This window comes from Nothobranchius furzeri, chromosome 1 (genome assembly GCF_043380555.1).
Source record: "Nothobranchius furzeri strain GRZ-AD chromosome 1, NfurGRZ-RIMD1, whole genome shotgun sequence".
Classification (NCBI taxonomy): domain Eukaryota; kingdom Metazoa; phylum Chordata; class Actinopteri; order Cyprinodontiformes; family Nothobranchiidae; genus Nothobranchius; species Nothobranchius furzeri.
Window position 1 is genome coordinate 87,823,498 of NC_091741.1, and position 18,670 is coordinate 87,842,167.

The 18,670-nt window shown below is 39.2% G+C and overlaps 1 protein-coding gene and 1 long non-coding RNA gene across 2 annotated transcripts; one reads left to right on the top strand and one right to left on the bottom strand.

The window, feature by feature from the left end:
* Positions 1 to 221: 221 nt before the first annotated feature.
* LOC139071099 (uncharacterized) lies at positions 222 to 1,242 on the bottom strand. The gene is made up of 3 exons (XR_011521286.1): positions 992 to 1,242; positions 784 to 903; positions 222 to 711 (listed from the first exon to the last, which is right to left on the bottom strand). It is a non-coding gene; the product is annotated as an uncharacterized lncRNA (long non-coding RNA).
* A 2,348-nt stretch (positions 1,243 to 3,590) lies between these two features.
* Positions 3,591 to 18,279, top strand: LOC107372576 (interaptin-like). Its single transcript, XM_070553455.1, has 3 exons — positions 3,591 to 4,619; positions 4,674 to 4,848; positions 11,119 to 18,279. The coding sequence occupies exons 1-3, from the start codon at positions 3,998 to 4,000 to the stop codon at positions 14,039 to 14,041; spliced, it is 3,720 nt and encodes a 1,239-aa protein (XP_070409556.1). The 5' UTR covers positions 3,591 to 3,997; the 3' UTR covers positions 14,042 to 18,279.
* Positions 18,280 to 18,670: the final 391 nt, after the last annotated feature.

Here is an 18,670-nt window from a genome sequence, read left to right on the forward strand (position 1 = left end):
CTTCTTTCCTGCAAATACAATTTCACATGTGTTGCTAATACCTATGATTCTTCAAGGGATGTGCTCAAAGAGGAGTTCAACATTATGAATAAAATATAGTGTTTTATTTTACAAATACCATTATAAACACAAACTTACGTCTTAAGAAACATTATTTTAATAACGAAACTGTTTAAACAAAACTGAAAGTGCTATTGAAATACAAAAGCACATGACTCAACTTACTTTGATGTTCTAGCAGTTCGCAAGCAATTTCTGTGCGTTGCAGCCCAATGGCTTCTGGAGCGGACAGCACCCTAGTAACCTCTCCACTCATAAGGTAGTGTTCGGCAAACTGTAAAATATGTTACAGTAATTGCAATTAACTTAATTCTAGTTAAATACAATTAAATACAATTGCTTATTAAATACATTCAACACTAAAACTCCACAACTGATGGAGTCCATCTGCTTGTTGTGTGGCAGTCTCTCCATTTTCCAATCCACTCGGAACTCTTCATTTCCTTTCATCTTCGGAAAATTCCTAATAAAAACAAAACAAGTTTTTTGCAAGCATTTTCCTCTAAAAAAAAACCACACAAACCAAACAACCCATTACAGATAATTAATGAATGATGAATACCTCCAGTTACGCATAATTTTCCTTTCATAACAACCTTCATTTCCAAGAGGGTCTAACAGCTGTACAGATTGTGAGGAGATTTTGACAACCTAAAATAAAAATCGTATTTAGTAGAATGCACCACATATATGAGTTGTTAGGATTAACAATCACTTACTGACCCTTTTGTTTGAATTGTGAGGCATATCTTCTGAGGTTTTGCCTCTGAGCCTTGTCATATCCTGAAGGGTAGGAGCCTGCAGAAATGAATGTGTAAATCTCTTCCCACTTCTTCTCCATATCTATGAATGTAAGTAGACATTTTCTTCTGAGCTTCAATATGTGCAGTTAACAATGCAAATAATTTAACTTATTAAATAGCGGCATTACCGAAACAGCCTTAAAACACCGAAGCTGCGGATTCAGAAGTGTTGTCCAAATACTACATGTCCAGTAACTTCACAGCAGACTTAACCAAAGCTGCAAATTCGACAGTTTTGTGCAGAAAGCAGATAGCGACTTTACTTTAATATTGACAAACAATCACAAAGGCTTAAAAAATCAAGTATCAATGTCAATAAAAAGTACTAATACTTAATACTTACCTATTTTCCTGGAAATATGACAACGGAGTAGCATAAAATCACAGCCGGATGCGTTTTGCTTCCCTTTTTGTGTTGTGCGCATGCGCGCACAAGCGCAGGAACAACGGGTAGGACGGTTTACCGGGTAGGAGAAATTCCCAGAACACCGGCTAAAACAGGGAAGTCACACACGAACAGTACCAGTTCCTTGTTTGCACCAGGACTGTTTGTGCACATTTAAGTCCTTTAACAGCCTAAAAGCACACATATCTCGTGTTCATGGTAAAACTGATGAAGGAAAGCCAAGACAAAATGAAGCTGTAAAATTCTGCTGCCAGTTGTGTGAATTCAAAGAGCCTTGTTCCGAAGCAGAATTTTTCACCCATCTCAGAAGCAGCCACTTGAGAGTCAACCAAAAGGTTCAGTGTCCTTATGCAGGCTGTAGATTTGAAAGCAGTGTATATTCAACTTTCAATGCACATAAAAGCAAAGCACATAGATATGACAACTGGAATATGTTCAAGAAAGAAATAGTTAATGTCATATGTGATGTAAACAAAGAAAGTGATGTTGCAGATGAGCAAATGCCATTTGATGACACAGATGATATAGACAATATAAATGAGGAAACATGTGAGATAGATCTTCTTTGTTTAGAAAATCAGTTGGAGCATAACTTGGCAGCACTTTTTTTTAAAGATGCAGACTATCCTCCACATCCCTGAGCGTTCTGTGCAGGAAGTTATCATACAACTTTGTGAAATACAGGATTTGTCAGTGCCCCTTCTACATCACAAGGTGAAGATGATTCTTAAGGACTATAATTCTGTGATAGATGAGTCCATAATGAAACGGGTGTGCAGTGCTTTCTCAGACACCAACATATTGACAAAATATTGTGGCAAACATGGTTCCTTAGAAACCACAAAAAAGAGAGCATCCTATGTATATAAACAATTTCCATTGGTAATGCCAGTGGAATATGTTGTTGAAAAAGATAAGAAATCGGTTGTATATGTTCCCATACAGCAAATGCTACAGAAATTGCTAAGCAGGACAGATGTGTTGGATAAAGCAATGACTGTGGAAACACATGTTCCAAATGAATGCAAAACATATATATAGATGGTTCTTACTTTAGAGAAAATGCCCTTCTTACAAGTGATGAGTTCACAATTGCCATTGGTCTGTATATAGATGACTTTGAAGTGGCCAATCCATTAGGTACATCAAAGAAGAAGCACAAAATGTGTGCGGTGTACTGGGTAATCGCCAATATACCAGCGAAACATAGATCATCACTCAACTGTATCCAGCTTGCTCTTATATGCAACACAACCACAGTAAAAGAATGTGGTTATGCTAAAGTGTTGGACCAACTTATACGTGATATAGCTGCACTGGAAAAAGATGGTGTTTACATAGAGGCCTTAGGTGCAAGTGTGAAAGGAACTGTTTTGTATGTAGCAACTGACAACTTAGGTGCTCATGCATTGGCAGGATTTTATGAGAGCTTCACTCTTGATAAGTTGTGCAGAGTCTGCATGGCAAGTAAAAATGACATTCAAGAAAAAGGGGTCTGCTCTGGTGCCTTTGAGCTCAGAGACAAAGACAGATATGACAGAGATGTGCAGAAAGTTCTGGAAGATGGAGAGCTTGGTCGGACATTTGGTGTGAAAAAAGAGTGCCCTTTGACTGCAAAACTGGAGCACTTCCATGTGATCAAAGGTTATCCTCCTGACCTCATGCATGATCTTTTGGAAGGCATAGTCCCAGTCGAGATATCTTTATGCATTTCAGATTTGATTTCCAAGGGATATTTTGACCTAGAAACCCTAAATCAGCATATTGGATCATTTGGGTACACGTTTACTGACAAAACTGACCAGCCACAGCCTATTACAAAAGCTTGTTTGACAAAAGGCACTATTGGGGGAAATGCACATGAGAACTGGTGTCTAATTCGGCTTCTTCCATTTTTTGTTGGTCAGTATGTTCCTCCTGGGGAAATGGCATGGGGAGTTCTCATGCTTGTCAAAGATATTGTGGAGTTAGTAGTTGCCCCCAGGTTTACTGAAGACACACTTTACTTCTTGGAGTCCAAGTTAGCAGAACACAGAGAACTACTGTGGTCTACTTTCCCAGAGTTTAAATTACAACCAAAGCACCACTACATTGAACATTATCCCCAACTTATTAAAGCATTTGGTCCGTTGTGTGGTGTCTGGACTATGCGCTTTGAGGGCAAGCACAAATTTTTCAAAAAGGTTATTCGTGATGCTAGGAACTACAGGAATGTGGCTCTTACACTTGCGGTGAAGCACCAAAAAGCAGTCAGCTATCATTTGGACTCTAGTTCATTTTTCAAACCTCCAGTGGAGATGGAGAAGGTCACTACTGTCCAGATATCATCTTTCCCCGAGAATGTCCGAAGGGTACTCTGTCAGAAAATCCACAAGCCAGAAGCAATTCTGGTAGCATCATCTGTCTGTCTAGATGGAATTACATACAAAGCAGGTATGGTAGTCTCTGTTGGATCTTGCTCTGGTCTTCCTGAGTTTAGACAGATCACGCAGATTGTTGCAGTTCTTGCAGAGATAATGTTTGTGTGCAGAGTAATGACGGCATGGTACCATGAGCATCTTAGGTCGTATGAAGTTTGCTACACTGATGTGCCTCCAACCCATTGTATGGTCTCACTGTCAGAGCTTAATGATGTTTTCCCACTTTCAGCATACAGAATAGGTGGGAAACTAATGGTCACTCTCAAACATTTTATTCTGTGCTGAACATTCTCCATCTTCCTCCACAGATGGCTGTGCAACAGAGAATGCTTATGAGAGTCATCATCACTGAAGCGGACATAAGGAAGGTGGAACTGACAACAAAGCCTGATACAGTTGATCTTTTGGTTGGGTCCCTTAAAGATGTGCTTCAAACAAAATACAACTTCACCCTTCAGTATAGAGATCCCAACTTTGACAACGAACTCTGTAATTTAACCGAGATGTCAGAGCTACCTGAACAACCTACTGTCAAAATCATTCCTTTGCTTACTCTTGAGGCGGTACCTGACATACAGATGAGTTCACCCACAAGTGGAGAACTAAGTGTCACAACAAGCCAGGCTGACACTGACATGCTTCCCTACTCACCCCAGGAACGACGCCAGTGGCCAGAGCTTTTTGATATGTATATACCAACATTTTCTGTAGATGTAGAATACAGACTGCGTCAAGCAAACCTGCTGCATCTCAGAGATGGAACACACCTCCACCCATCAAAGGAGCTAAAACATGACATCCTTGAGAGGCTCGCCGAGACCATATATGCCATGAAAGCTTACCCAACAAATGCGGAATTTGAAGCTGTTTCCTCAGCACTGGTGCGAGTGCACCCATGTCTGAAAGAACAAGGATCAATGTCCGGCTGGAGTTCCTTTTTTTAGGACACTGACGGTGAAGACAGTTTGTGGAGTGATGTTCCAGTGGGGATCTTCTGCCGTGAACAGGATATTTCAGCACACATGCAGTCCCTTCACCACCATACATCCTCAGTGGGAATCATCTTGGAGGGCAAGATTGTGATGGATGCCGAGAACCTGCCCCAGGCCATGTACATCCTCTTTGGACTTACTTATGCGCTGCATCTCAACTACCCAAAGTACATGAAAAACACATCTGACTTTATTCAACAGATACTTCTGAACTTGGGTAAGTCAGATCTAACACCAAAACAAACACTAAGGAATCAGCTTGCAATGTGAGATCCAGATCTACCTCCTTTTGCAAAAATAAAAATGTAATATTTTTTATGTACATTGAAAATTGGCAATTAAGGAAAACATATCAACTTTCATCTGCATTATGTCACTTTGTTGACAACATTAATTGGAGCATATTTAAAAAGGAGAAAAGTGCAGGACAAACTAAAATGTCACTAACTAAAAAGTAAATAATGAGGGGGAAAATCATTAGAGGCGGGAGGGGGGTGTAAGGGTGAGGTATAGAGAAAGGAGGAGAGTGCGGTTTTGGATGTGTATTTTTATAGTTTTAATTTATCACGCCCAGACATGCCTTTTTTTAAATTAAATTTAGAGAAACTTTTGGTTCATGTTCATGCATTCCTGAATGTTAAGAGGAAGGGGGTTGAGAGGAGGTGGAGGGGTACAGAAGAGGGCCATTGAAGAAAAATAAAAAGTATTCTGACTTTTTTTCTCAGAATTCTGACTTTAACGGAGGAAAAAAGTCATAATTCTGACTTTTTTTTTACTTTCATCTCGGAATTAAAAAAAACTGAATTCTGAGATTAAAGTCAGAATACTTTTTACTTTTTCTTTGGTGTCCCTAATCCTCTTCCATAGAGGGGAGAGTATGAGCTTTGTGTTAAAAAATAAAATTATTATTTTTTTATAGTTTTACTTTATCACGCCCATACATGCCTTTTTTTAATTTAGAGTTCACTAATTGTTCATCTATTCATGAATGTTAAGAGGAAGGGGGGTAGAGAGGAGGTGGAGGGGTACGGAAGAGGTTTAGGGCCATTGTATAAAAATAAAAAGTATTCTGACTTTTTTCTCAGAATTCCGTCTTTTTTAAACTTTCATCTCAGAATAAAAAAAAGTCTGAATTCTGAGATTAAAGTCAGAATACTTTTTATTTTTCTTCAGTGTGCCTAATCCTCTACCATAGAGGGGAGAGTGTGGACTCTTTGTGTAAAAAATAAATAAATAAATAAAATTGGAAATTTTTTTTACCCTTCAGTTCTTTATTCTATTGTCATTCCATGGACAAATGTGTCATTTGAGATTTAAATGTTTAATAAAATATTTTGTATATATTTATTTGGCTCTTTGGATTGAATATTATATTTTGATTTTTATGCATTATAAAAGTTAAGTTTGTTGAGTAACCCCCAAATTCCACTACCTCCGCTCCGGTCCGCCCCCGCCTTTCGCAGCCGCTCGCTTCCGAACTCAATTTTTACTGGTACCCGCTCTACAACGGCTCCGCTCCGGTGCGGAGACCTGAGGAGAGCAAACAAGCATGCGCGGGATTTTCGAGATCTTGCGATACAGTCCGAGCAATAAACGCGGAAGTTAGATCCAAACACCCGTTGTGTGGGAGAAGCATCGGCATGAGCTGTTTAATCTGCCTATCATTTGTGTTGAGAGATCAGCAGTGTTTGGATCAACAAAGTGTGTCTACTTTGATAGTGGAAACTGTATTTATGGCTTACTTTTGTGCATTTAAACTTCAGCCGCCATTGATAGTAGTTAAAAGTTGTTAAATCTGTGCATATGAAACAAAAAACGCCTTTTGTTTATCGATTTATTGTGAAATACGGAAATTGTGCTTGCTCCTTTTCCTGTTGGGCCGTTGTGATTTCTGTCCATTTACTGCGGAGGTGCTCCGGCGTCCGGCGAAAATAGGATCGATTCTATTTTTGCCGGACGCCGGAACAGAGGGCGGCGCACGGCGCCGCACGGCCGGAGCACGGCCGCAGTAGTGGAATTGCTCTGATTGACTACAACGGGACCGATTTTGCTCTGGGGTTCGTGTCGGAGCGGAGCGGAGGTAGTGGAATTTGGGAGTTAGAATACACATTGTAGTTTGATAAGTAATTGAGTAAGGCTTTCTTTACAAGTTGAGTTAACTAAAAGGATGGTGGGGCATTGGTTAAACTAATTATCTTAAGTTAATGTAACTTTTGTTATTTGTATATTCAACTTAAATCTTAAATTTAATCCCATTAAGGCCTTAAGTACATTGAACATACTCAGCTGCATCAATTCAACTAATTCTTCATTACTTAAAAAATTTAAGGCAACGGGTTACCTTGGTTTTTTTAAGTAGACTGAACTTATTGGGTTTTACATTGTACTTGAGAAGTTGAGTTAACTAAAAGGATGGTGGGGCATTGGTTAAACTAATTATCTTAAGTTAATGTAACTTTTGTTATTTGTATATTCAACTTAAATCTTTAATTTAATCCCATTAAGGCCTTAAGTACATTGAACATACTCAGCTGCATCAATTCAACTAATTCTTAATTACTTAAAAAATTCAAGGCAACGGGTTACCTTGTTTTTTTTAAGTAGACTGAACTTATCGGGGTTTACAGTGACCAACTTACTAAGATCTTGCAAATTCTCTCTGAAGCAAAAAAATCTGCAAATAAAACACATTTTAATGCTCTGTAAACCTAACACAAATCATTAATATATAAAATAAATAACTTTGGACCCAAAACTGACCCTGTGGCACCCCACAATTGATACTAAGCAGTTCTGACTTATAAATATTATTTAAACAAATTGATATCTATTGGTTAAATAACTTCTAACCCAACTGAGAACAACTCCCCTAATAGGGTTGTCACGATACTAAAATTTCAAACTCGATTCGATGCTGGGGGGAAAAAACTCGATACTCGATTTCGATACTATTTAAAAACACCAATTTATTGAACAAGTTTATTCAAAAAATAACATTCCTCAATTTATATTGCAAAAATTAAATGTTAAGAATTAAGTGTATAAAGTGCTTATACCTTTCAAGTATTAGCATTTTTTAAAACGTGCATACAAAAACTGGCGAAAGTTAACACTTTAAATCATGAATTGTCTCACTGTATATACACCAGGGGCGGCGTTAGGCCCGGCTACTTGGGCTGAAGCCCCGGATGTTTCATTAAAAGCCCCGGATCTAAATCGCGGAAGTAACATGCAGTACCAAAGTCCAACAGAGAGGGAGCAGCTGGCAGTAGTTTGTATACAGCCTGCCTGAGCCTCCACCACTGAAGAAGAAGTCCTTCAGCAGCTGGCTTCTTCTACACTCTCTGCCTGAAACGCATGAGTGAAGATGGACATAAGGACGTTTTTTAGACAAAAAGTCCCGCGACAGAACCCCAGCTTTGATGAGACTGGTGTTAACTCAGGTTTGTGAGTCTTATTTGAAAATATTTGTTGTGCTGCTGGTTTGCCTAAAGTTAGCTTATCAGGTAAAGTTGATGGAGAAAGAAAGGGAATATTTACTATCATCTCACACTAAACGCTAACAGGAACAATACTCTGCCCTGAAAATGCTTAATATGTAGCTTCAGATTAAAAATTATGTGGTACAAGACATGTATGATGTTGACTAGTGCGTGTCACGTGTGTGCGTGTGTGTGCGCGTGCGCGTGTGTGTGTGTGTGTGTGTGTGTGTGTGTGTGTGTGTGTGTTAAGCCCCAGGTCTTCTTCAGTCCTAAATCCGCCCCGATATACACTATTTGCAGAGTGATGTTTTGCTGCTTAAACTCTGTTTAATGTGCATTTTTGTCATAAGATGTAATGCCATATGTTTTGTTCTGTACTTTTGAACAACTCTGTTTGTCAATAAAGGGAGAAAACTAATTTCTCCACATTAGGACAAAGGTACATCTACCGGTAATCTTAATAAAAACAGAATGGTGCACGGCAGTGACGTCATTAAAAGCGCCGGTTAGATTAGCCGCGGCTAGTCTGTTCACGCCTAGAAATCCCAGACTCGCTCCAAACGAACAGGGGAATCATGTTAATGATTCATAACAAAACCTTTCGACATTGAGATGTTTTGGTGCAGATAATGTCTTATTTCGAGGCTGCACCATGGGTGCCAGTCCGCACCCGTTATATGGATATACACTGATGGTGAGTCGCCGATGGATCTAAATACCCCGGGGAATCCAAGTAGCACTAAAGTTGTCAGCGGGAGTAAACAAACGTACTGCATGCTAGAAATTAAGTCCGGGTTGCAATAAACGGGAGTTTCCTTTAAGCACATAAGCGTGAATATACAACTACGTGTCGGACTTGGTATGCTCATTAAGTTGGGCTGTGAAGCGCCTCCCAAATTCGCTGTTTATGTTTTTGTTTATTTATTTGGCAGACAAAACTTGGATCGGAGACAACTCGCATGGGAAATTGCAATGTAGCCATGAGGCGTTGTCTTCTTCTGTTTGTCTGGGAGGCGGAGGCTGCTTTATGGCGTCTGGCTGTCGTGTGTGGTGGTGTACTTGAAGAAGGCTGTGTATAATAGTCCATGATATTGATACCACAGGGATGGAATATCTAATTTAGATATCACTTTTAGTATCGATTTATATCTAGGTATCGATTTTTTTGACAACACTATCCCCTAATACCATATTTTTGAAGTTTATTAATACTGTATGATCAATTGTATCAAAGGCTTTTTTTTTAATCTACAAATACTCCAGCTGCATGTTCCCTCTTACAATGTCTATAGAACTAGTGATTTCTTCAACAATTTCCATTAATGCCATTGATGTAGATCTATTTGTTCTGAACCCATATTGACTATTTGATAACAGATTATGATTTTCAATGTATTTGTCCAGTCTATTGGCAAATAACTTTTCTAAAATATTTGAAATTTGCAATAATAATAATAATAATAATAATAATAATAATAATAATAATAATGATAATAATGCATTGAACTTATATAGTGCTTTTCACGACACTAAAAGATGCTTTCACACACTGCTAGTGATGGTAAGCTACTTTGTAGCCATAGCCGCCCAGGGGCGGTCTGACAGAGGCGAGGCTGCCATTTGGCGCCGTCGGGTCGTAAATGCAGCATTAATTAATGTGTGTGTGGTCCATTTTGTATAAGGAAAAAAGCAGCTTAGTTTCCTCCACTTCATCACAAAAGAACAAAAGCAATGGTTCAAACATTTTATGGCCAAAATACGTTTAAATAATTGAGTTTTTCAGCTGACAACCAAAAACAAAGAAAATGACTAAAATATTGTATATTTTTTAAAATAATAATCAGTGTTATTTTGTAAATGTCCCAGTCTCTAACTGACCCAGACCTGGAGGATCTTCTACAACACAACCAGGAATCAAATGTATTAAATATGCACAAACATTCATAAGATAAATGTTCTGTTGATGGTACAAAGCATCAGGCATAAGGACCACAACACCACAACATCAACAGGTCACCAGGGGGCATGCTTAATTGTAATCAGAACTATAACAACAAAGAAAAAAAATTCAATTCAATTCAAAAAATACTTTATTAATCCCAGAGGGAAATTGATTGCTGTAGTAGCTCAGAATAATAATAATAATCAAGTCATCAAAGAGTTATTGGATATTACAATGGCTGCTGGCAGAAAGGATCTCCAGTAGCGGTCAGTGTTGCAGCGAAACTGAAGAAGCCTCTGACTGAAGACACTCTTCCGTTGTCGGACAGTCTTGTGAAGAGAATGCTCAGGGTTGTCCATAATTTTCTTGATTCTCTGGAGAATCCTCCTTTGCATTATCTCCTCCAGTGGTTCTGAAACTGCCGAAACTCTGGCTGAGTCCTTGAAAGGGTTTGGAGTTCCTCCATCTTGTTGGCCAGTGATCTCACATTGCCCATTATGATCGATGGAAGAGATGGTTTGAATTTCCTCTTTCTCTGTCTCCGTTTTGCTCCCGCTCTGCATCCACGCTTTTTATGTTTTAGCTCATTTGGGATTTGTGGCTTCAGTTGAGGTATTATTTCAGCCTTTCCCATGTTAATCAGCTGCTCCCGATGTTAAACCAGCTTGTTGCCATGGTTACGCATCATAACAAATGTTCAAAAAGTGAAAAAAGCTAAAAAATAGAAGTAAAAATCCTCCACGCTTCACAGCACCAGAAAAGAAAAGTAAAGTGTCCAAAAAATACAGTTTTTCTTGAGAAACTAGAAGAAAAAATGTCCAAGAAAAGGCTAAACTTACATATAGTCAACAGAGCTACTCCAACATGCAGCCACCCAGAGCAGGGCAGTTCTGGGGGGGAAAACAAAAATAATGATAATAATGGTCAGGAGAACGGAATCTGCCAGCATCAGCTTCCTTTGATGATGTCATAAAGGAGAGTGCAGTCCTATATAAAGGGCAAACATAAAGCAGGCACACAGACAGCTTCATTTGCAGACTGGTTTTAGACCTGAACAGACCTACAATGGCTACTGGTGGACCACACGAGGGAAACATGGAGGTATTTTCAGACATATATAAAGCTGAATTAGACCAAAGGAATGAGCTTTTACAAAGAGAATTACGAGATCTGGAAGTCAAAAAACTAGTTTTTGGTAACCAGGAACGCGACTTTGAACAAAGGGTGGATGCGTTTGAGAAAAACATAGCTCGCATCAGGGAAAGTCTCCAAGAGGAAAGACAGAAATTGGAAACAAAAACGCAGGATCTGGAGAAAAGAGAACGCCACTTTGAGGATCAACAAAAGAAACTAACGAATCATGTTGATGAACTAAAGACGAACTCTCAGAAAGGAAGAGATAATTTAGTTTCAACTCAGTTACTTGACGAACACAGAGTAAAGATTGAGCTGGAAAACAGGGAACTGCAGAAACAAAGACAAGAAATTCAAGATGAGTGGAATAAGATTAAAGAAACTCAAGTTGCAAATTGTGAGATGGCCAAAAACTTGAATAGGACACAAGAGAAAGTCGGAGATTTATGGAAAGCTTTACAGGTAAGCAAAGAGAGATCAACAGAAGAAATTAATAACTTGAAAAGAGATCTGGAAAGACAGAAATTAGAGTTTATCGAATCTAAAGAACAAACAGAAAGGGAGTTAACTGCAGAAAAGCAGACTCTCTGCGATGAGAAGGAGCGTTTAAACGCTGGGAAAATTACTCTACAGAACCAGATCGTTGAGTTTCAGACTGAATCGGAGCAGATCAGACAGATTCTGCTCAAAGACAAACTAGATGTTCAACTTCTGAGAGAAAATCTGCAGGACGACAAATTGGAGGTAATGAAAACAGCAGAAGGGTTCCAGAAAGAGTTCAACGAAAGTTTACAGGATTTGAAGGAGAAGCTGGAATTTCTGAGTCTTGAGAAGAGAAGTCTGGAGGAAGAAAAACAACGTTTTCTGATGACCAAGTCAGAATCAGAGAAGGAACAAGGGAGGATTTACAAAATCCTTGAGGAAGAATTAGACAATTTGCATTTGGGAAAACAAAGTCTGGAAACACAAGTGATGGACTTTAGGGAAGAAATTGCTGCAGCAGGTAAGATCTTAAAAGAGAAGGAAACTGTTCTAGAAGAAGGGCTGGAGGGTCTGAGACTTCAGAGAGAAACTCTGGGGGAAGAAAAGACAAATTTCCAGTTAACAAAGTTCAGATCGGAAGAGGAGAATAAGGAAATACAGGCTTACCTCCAACAAGAGCTGAAAAAATTACGAGTTGGGCAACAGAGTCTAGACAAACAGATGATGGCGTCTGAACAGAGAGATGTAAATTCAGAGCAGATCATTCAAGACATTCGACGGGTTCTTCAGGAAGAGAGAGACTGTTTAGTAACGCTCCGACAAAACCTGGAGGAAGAGAAACAACGTTTCCTGATAACTAAGTCAGAATCAGAGAAGGAACAAGGGAGGATTTACAAATTCCTCCAGGAAGAATTAGAAAATTTGCATTTGGGAAAACAAAGTCTGGAAACACAAGTGACGGACTTTAGGGAAGAAATTGCTGCAGCAGGTAAGATCTTAAAAGAGAAGGAAACTGCTCTAGACGAAGGGCTGGAGGGTCTGAGACTTCAGAGAGAAACTCTGGAGGAAGAAAAGACAAATTTCCAGTTAACAAAGTTCAGATCGGAAGAGGGGAATAAGGAAATACAGGCAAAAGAGCTGGAAATATTCCAAATTAGGCAACAAACTCTCATCAAACAGATGACAGACTCTGAAGAGAGAAACATAAACTCAGAGCAGGTCATTCAAGACATTCAACGGGTTCTTCAGGAAGAGAGAGACTGTTTAGTAACGCTCCCACAAAACCTGGAGGAAGAGAAACTAGAGTTTATGGAAAAAAGGGAAGCAGAAACTCACCTTTTAAAGGAGAAACAACGAGCTCTGGAAGAAGGGGTTGAACTTTTGACTCAAGAGGAAATAAATTATTTGGAAGCGAGAATGGACGAAATTCACAGACATATTGGACAATGTTTCCAGCTTCTTCAAGAGGAAGAGAGGCATTTAGATCAGATTGGGCAGGAGCTGGAAGCAGCATCTTTAAGTGTCGAAGACGAGCAGCCACCTATGGAGGACAAGTCAGACAGTCCCACAGCTGCGTCTGAAGATCTGGGGGAACTGAATTTAGAAAAAACTGTGACTACCCAGGTACCCAGTGACGGGAACCCAACTCTTCACAGTCCTCATGATGATGATGATGTCAGGGAACTGAGTTTAGAAAAAACAAAGACAAATTCAGAAGAGGAGCATAAAGAAAATTATGAATGCTTCCTAGATGAGTTCCAGTATTTAGAAGCTGGGAATCAGAGTTTAGAAGAACAGAAGATGGACTCTCAAGAGAACGAAAAAGATTCAGCCCAGATTCATCAGGAGGCGCAAACACTGGCTGACCATGTCTTGGGAACTGGATACCTGTTAGGTACCCAGTACCTTGGTACCCAGCAATGGGTTAGAGGGCACTTGTTACTTGATACCCGATACAGGGGCCCTGGCTACGCAGTATGTCCTCATAATGATGAAACACAAATGATTGAACTAAGGGAAGAAATGCAGAAAGCATCTTTAAACGTCGAAGACGAGCAGCCACCTGTGGAGGACGAGTCAGACAGTCCCACAGCTGTGTCTGAAGATCTGGGGGAACTGAATTTAGAAAAAACAGTGACTACCCAGGTACCCAGTGACGGGAACCCAACTGTTCCCAGTCTTCATGATGATAACGACGAGCTTCCAGAGAACCCCGGGCCTGCCCATGGGAGCGCTGAAGAAGAATGGGAGGCTGAAGAAGACTGGGAGGCCGAAGAGCCAACGCCTTCTACATCTGGCCTAGGATCCAGCTGGGACTAACCCGACTTCTACTAGAGACGTCTTCTTCCAGAACACCAATGAAGATCAGAACAGCATATAAAAGTGAAGTAGGGAGCTTGGCATGGGTTTAGATTTTTTTAAACTAGGAAACAAAGAATTTGAATCAGGAAAACGTAAAATTTTCAGAGAGAAGAAACTGAATGGGTGAGAGAGTAGATGCTGCAAACCTGCAGGAACAGGATTGCAGGCAGAGGAAAAAATACGAGCAGCCAATCTAAATTTAGTAAGTAGTAACACACAGTAACACGAGAGGTTAAACAAAGGCTCAAAGTTTAGAAGAGCAGAAAATTAACCTGTAGTTCTTCAAGAGCTTCTGCAGGAGGAAATAGGAATGGGTTAAAGATTTTAGCTCTAACAATTACGCTTATCAGAGCTTCTAGTTTCCGTAGACTATGAGTCAATACCTTAGATGGGTTGGCTCTTGATTTAAAATGCCACTACATTAGAGAGTTTTTACACTATGTGTCTAGGATGTAGCTTCTTCCACCAACAGGTACTAAAATACAAATGAAGAAAAAAAAACGCAGCACAGGTGACATCTCAACCAATCAAATAATTTCTGTGTCTCTGTGTGCTGCGTGGGGGTTTTCTCTGGGTGCTCCAGTTCACCCCCAACCCAAAATCCTAAAATCCTGACACGTTAAGCCTAATTTATACTTCTCCGTCATCGCCACGAGGGAGAGAAACGCTCGCACGGACGAGACAATTTGCCCTCAGACTTCTCCGTCTCCTGGGGAGTGTTGCAAAGCAATTCCCCGCTAGGACATTTAACCCTCAAAATAAGTGGGGCCGACTGGAGCTATCCGAGCAGGGCCGACTAGGTACAGATGGGAATGGCCCATGAGAGTCAATACCTTTGATGGGTTGGCTCTTGATTTAAAATGCCACTACATTAGAGAATTTTTACACTATGTGTCTAGGATGTAGCTTCTTCCACCACCAGGTACTAAAATACAAACGAAAAAATTACCAAAAAAAAACGCAGCACAGGTGACATCTCAACCAATCTAATCATTTCTGTTTCTCCGTGCGCTGCGTGGGGGTTTTCTCTGGGTGCTCCAGTTCACCCCAACCCCAAATCCTAAAATCCTGACACGTTAAGCCTAATTTATACTTCTCCGTCATCGCCACGAGGGAGAGGCACGCTTGCACGGACGGAGACAATTTGCCCTCAGACTTCTCCGTCTCCTGGGGAGTGTTGCAAAGCAATTACCTGCTAGGATATTTAACCCTCTCAGGCTCAAAATAAGTTTTGATAAAAGGACGAACAACTAAGTCCTTCAGGGGTACTTCTGAGTTAAAAATGCTCACGAAACACGTATGTGGAGTAACCAGGTACGTAGGCTTAAACGTTGCAAATCTGCAACGCCTGCCTCCAGAGGGTTTAAACACGATGAAAATATACTTCCTATCAAACATCTCACATCAATCCAGTTAATTTAATAGGTTTTAAAGATCATTGTCACGGTTCTGTCATGGATCTGCATTTCTCTACTATCGACTCATCATGTTTTGCTCCACTGAGCTTGTTGCAGGTGGGCGTGTTGGAGAGTCTCAGCTGTGGCTGATTTTCCCATCAGCAATTCAGTTCAATTCAAGTTTATTTATAAAGTGCCAAATCACGACAAGAGTCGTCTCAAGGCACTTCACACAGTAAACATTCCAATACAGGTCAGGGGTCTCATTTGTCAAACACTGCGTAGAATCCTTACTAAACCATACTTAAGCTCAGCAAAAAAAAAAAAGTACTTACCCCAAGTAAGTTTGTGATCTATCAAACATGGAGTACGCACAGCTGCACGCAATCTCCGCTTCATAAATCAGAGACTAATGAGAATGTTTCTCAGCTGCATTTTAGTCACATCCTGCCCGCACTGCAGGTGCTGCCCATGTCCATTTTGTGCATAAGCCAGGTCCTTAGTCAGCTTAAAGTTGAGCACATTTTTCCGCTATGTTTTCTTTCATAAATCCTAAAGTTTGCGTGGAAAGTTGCTTACGCAGTTTTCCAACCCCGTTTTGTGCGTAAGCAAGCTTGATAAATGAGGCCCCAGTTCATTAAGCCAATCAGTAAAAAGTTTCCTATACATACCAAGTAATGTTTCTATAGTTACATTGTGATGATTTCTTAGTAAATGTGCGTAATCACCACTTTGGCACAGGTATAGAGTCTTAAATGCATTTTAATGAGTACTTAGAGATTGTTCTGTTTTTCTGGCACCAGATGAAGGTTGTTTCATGCAGTGGCGGATTTAGCAATTTGGGGGCCCAAGTCGAACATATGGGGCCCCTTACACAAAATTTTCGACAATCTTACCTTTCACTGGATTTGCAAAACTCTCCCCTCTTCTGACATGAGTTATTTTCACTTTTTATTAGTCCTCCTCTTTTTGCCTGTATTTCTCTCCCTTTGAGCGCTTTCAATATTTTCTCTGCTTTCTTTTTCCTGTCAGTGCTCCTGTGCTTTTGCCTTTGGTTTTTTTTTTCTATTTTCCATTTTGGTCTGTGTTTTCCTCCCTTTAAACATTTTCCATTGTCTTTCCTTTCTGCTTCTTTTTGATGTTTACATCGAAAAACGACGTCACTTTCAGAAGTGAAAATAAAATCTTTTATGAAGTATGCTGCTTCTTTCTCTTAATGGAGCCACTAGGATAACTCAGTTTCAAGCTTAATGTTTTGGCTATCGCTTTGAGTTTGTTACGAACGCTCCCGCCTCTCTTATTATTATTATTTGTGGTCTTATGGTACTTGGCAAACAACAATTTGGTGCATTACCGCCACCAACCGGATTGGAGTGGAATGACGACCAATCACTTCCTGTTTGTGCATCGGTGTCTTAATAACCCTCTTATGACCATAATTATAACAGGGCCGCATGGTATTTTTTTAATCTTATGGCTTTAAAATTGTAATAAAAAGTGCAAAGTGTGTGTAACTCTTCTCCTTTTTTCAGAACAACCTCAGCTTTCAGTGTACTGTTTGTATTTAGAATTTATTTGTATTAAAGCCTTTAAAAAATCAGCTTAAAGGTGAAAAAAGCAAAAAATGATTAGAATTTTTTACATTTATTACTGAACAGGAACTTCAAAATTACTGGGCTAACTATTTGGAATGAACAATTTAAACTTTGAACTGTATTGCATCTATTCTTAAAAAAGTTTGAACCTTGGTATCTTTTTTAGCAGTTTTTAAGACCATTTATTTTTGTAAACTTTCAGACGTTTTTATTTGATGTGGTAGACCTTGAAGCAGTTTCTCTCCAGCTGCAGGCAGAGTCCTGCACACCTCACACCGCCATGGGGTGCTTCTCTTGCACACCGTACACTGCTATACCAAAAACTTTTGTTTTAGCAAAAATAATTATTTATTGTAAAAAGATAAATAATGCTAGAATGAAGCTGAATCTTACGATTAGCGAATAGTTGAGGGTTGTTCAAATAAAAAATAAAGACTGAGCAAACATTCATACCCTGGTTCACTGGAGATCTGTCCTTTGTGGTCACTGTCTTCAGATATAAGCCTTCTGGGACACCTAATAGATCATGTTGTTTTTCTTTGAGGCATTTCCATAATTTCATGCCGGCTTTTTATGGTAATTAGATTTCCCGTGCAAACAGTTTTTGAATATTTTCAGGCAGCATTTTTTATTTACTTTGTACATAAATAATGCAGTCCTAAATTCAATCAAATCTTTGAACTTTAAAGTTTGTAATTTTATAAACAAGCTATTTGTGTGTTCATTATATCCCACATGACTGACCAACCTTATGGCTCGTTTTTGTAACGTACAAAGTGCATATAGGGTGGTTTTATAGATGTTTCTCCACACTTCAACACAGTAAGTTTGGTAGGGTACTGTCAGTGTGCAGTACAGTGCAATGCCTTTTGAATCACAAAATGTCTTACTTTCCCCAACACCCCAATGCTCTGTGCTACCTTTCCATTAACATATTTTATGCGAGGTTTCCAACATAATTTGTGGTCAAGGATTACACCCAGAAATGTATTTTCGTACACTCTTTCTATAATAATGTCATTTATAGTTATTGCCATGTGTGTGTTTATTTTACGTTTTCCAAACAACATAACTTTAGTTTTAAGTTTAATGATTATTCAAATCAAGCCATAGTTTCAGTTTAGCCACTTCTGTTGTTACCAACTTACAAAGATCTTGCAAATTCTCTCCTGAAGCAAAAAATCTGCAAATAAAACACATTTTAATGCTCTGTAAACCTCACACAAATCATTAATATATAAAATAAATAAATTTGGACCCAAAACTGACCCTGTGGCACCCCACAATTGATACTAAGCAGTTCTGATTTATAAATATCTATTCAAACAAATTGATTTCTATTGGTTAAATAACTTCTAACCCAACTGAGAACAACTCCCCTAATAGTGTTTTCACGATGCTAAAATTTCAAACTCGATTCGATACTGGGGGAAAAAACTCGATGCTCGATTTCGATACTATTTAAAAACACCAATTTATTGAACAAATTTATTCAAAAAATAACATTCCTCAATTTATATTGCAAAAATTAAATGTTAAGAATTAAGTGTATAAAGTGCTTAAACCTTTCAAGTATCAGCATTTTTTAAAACGTG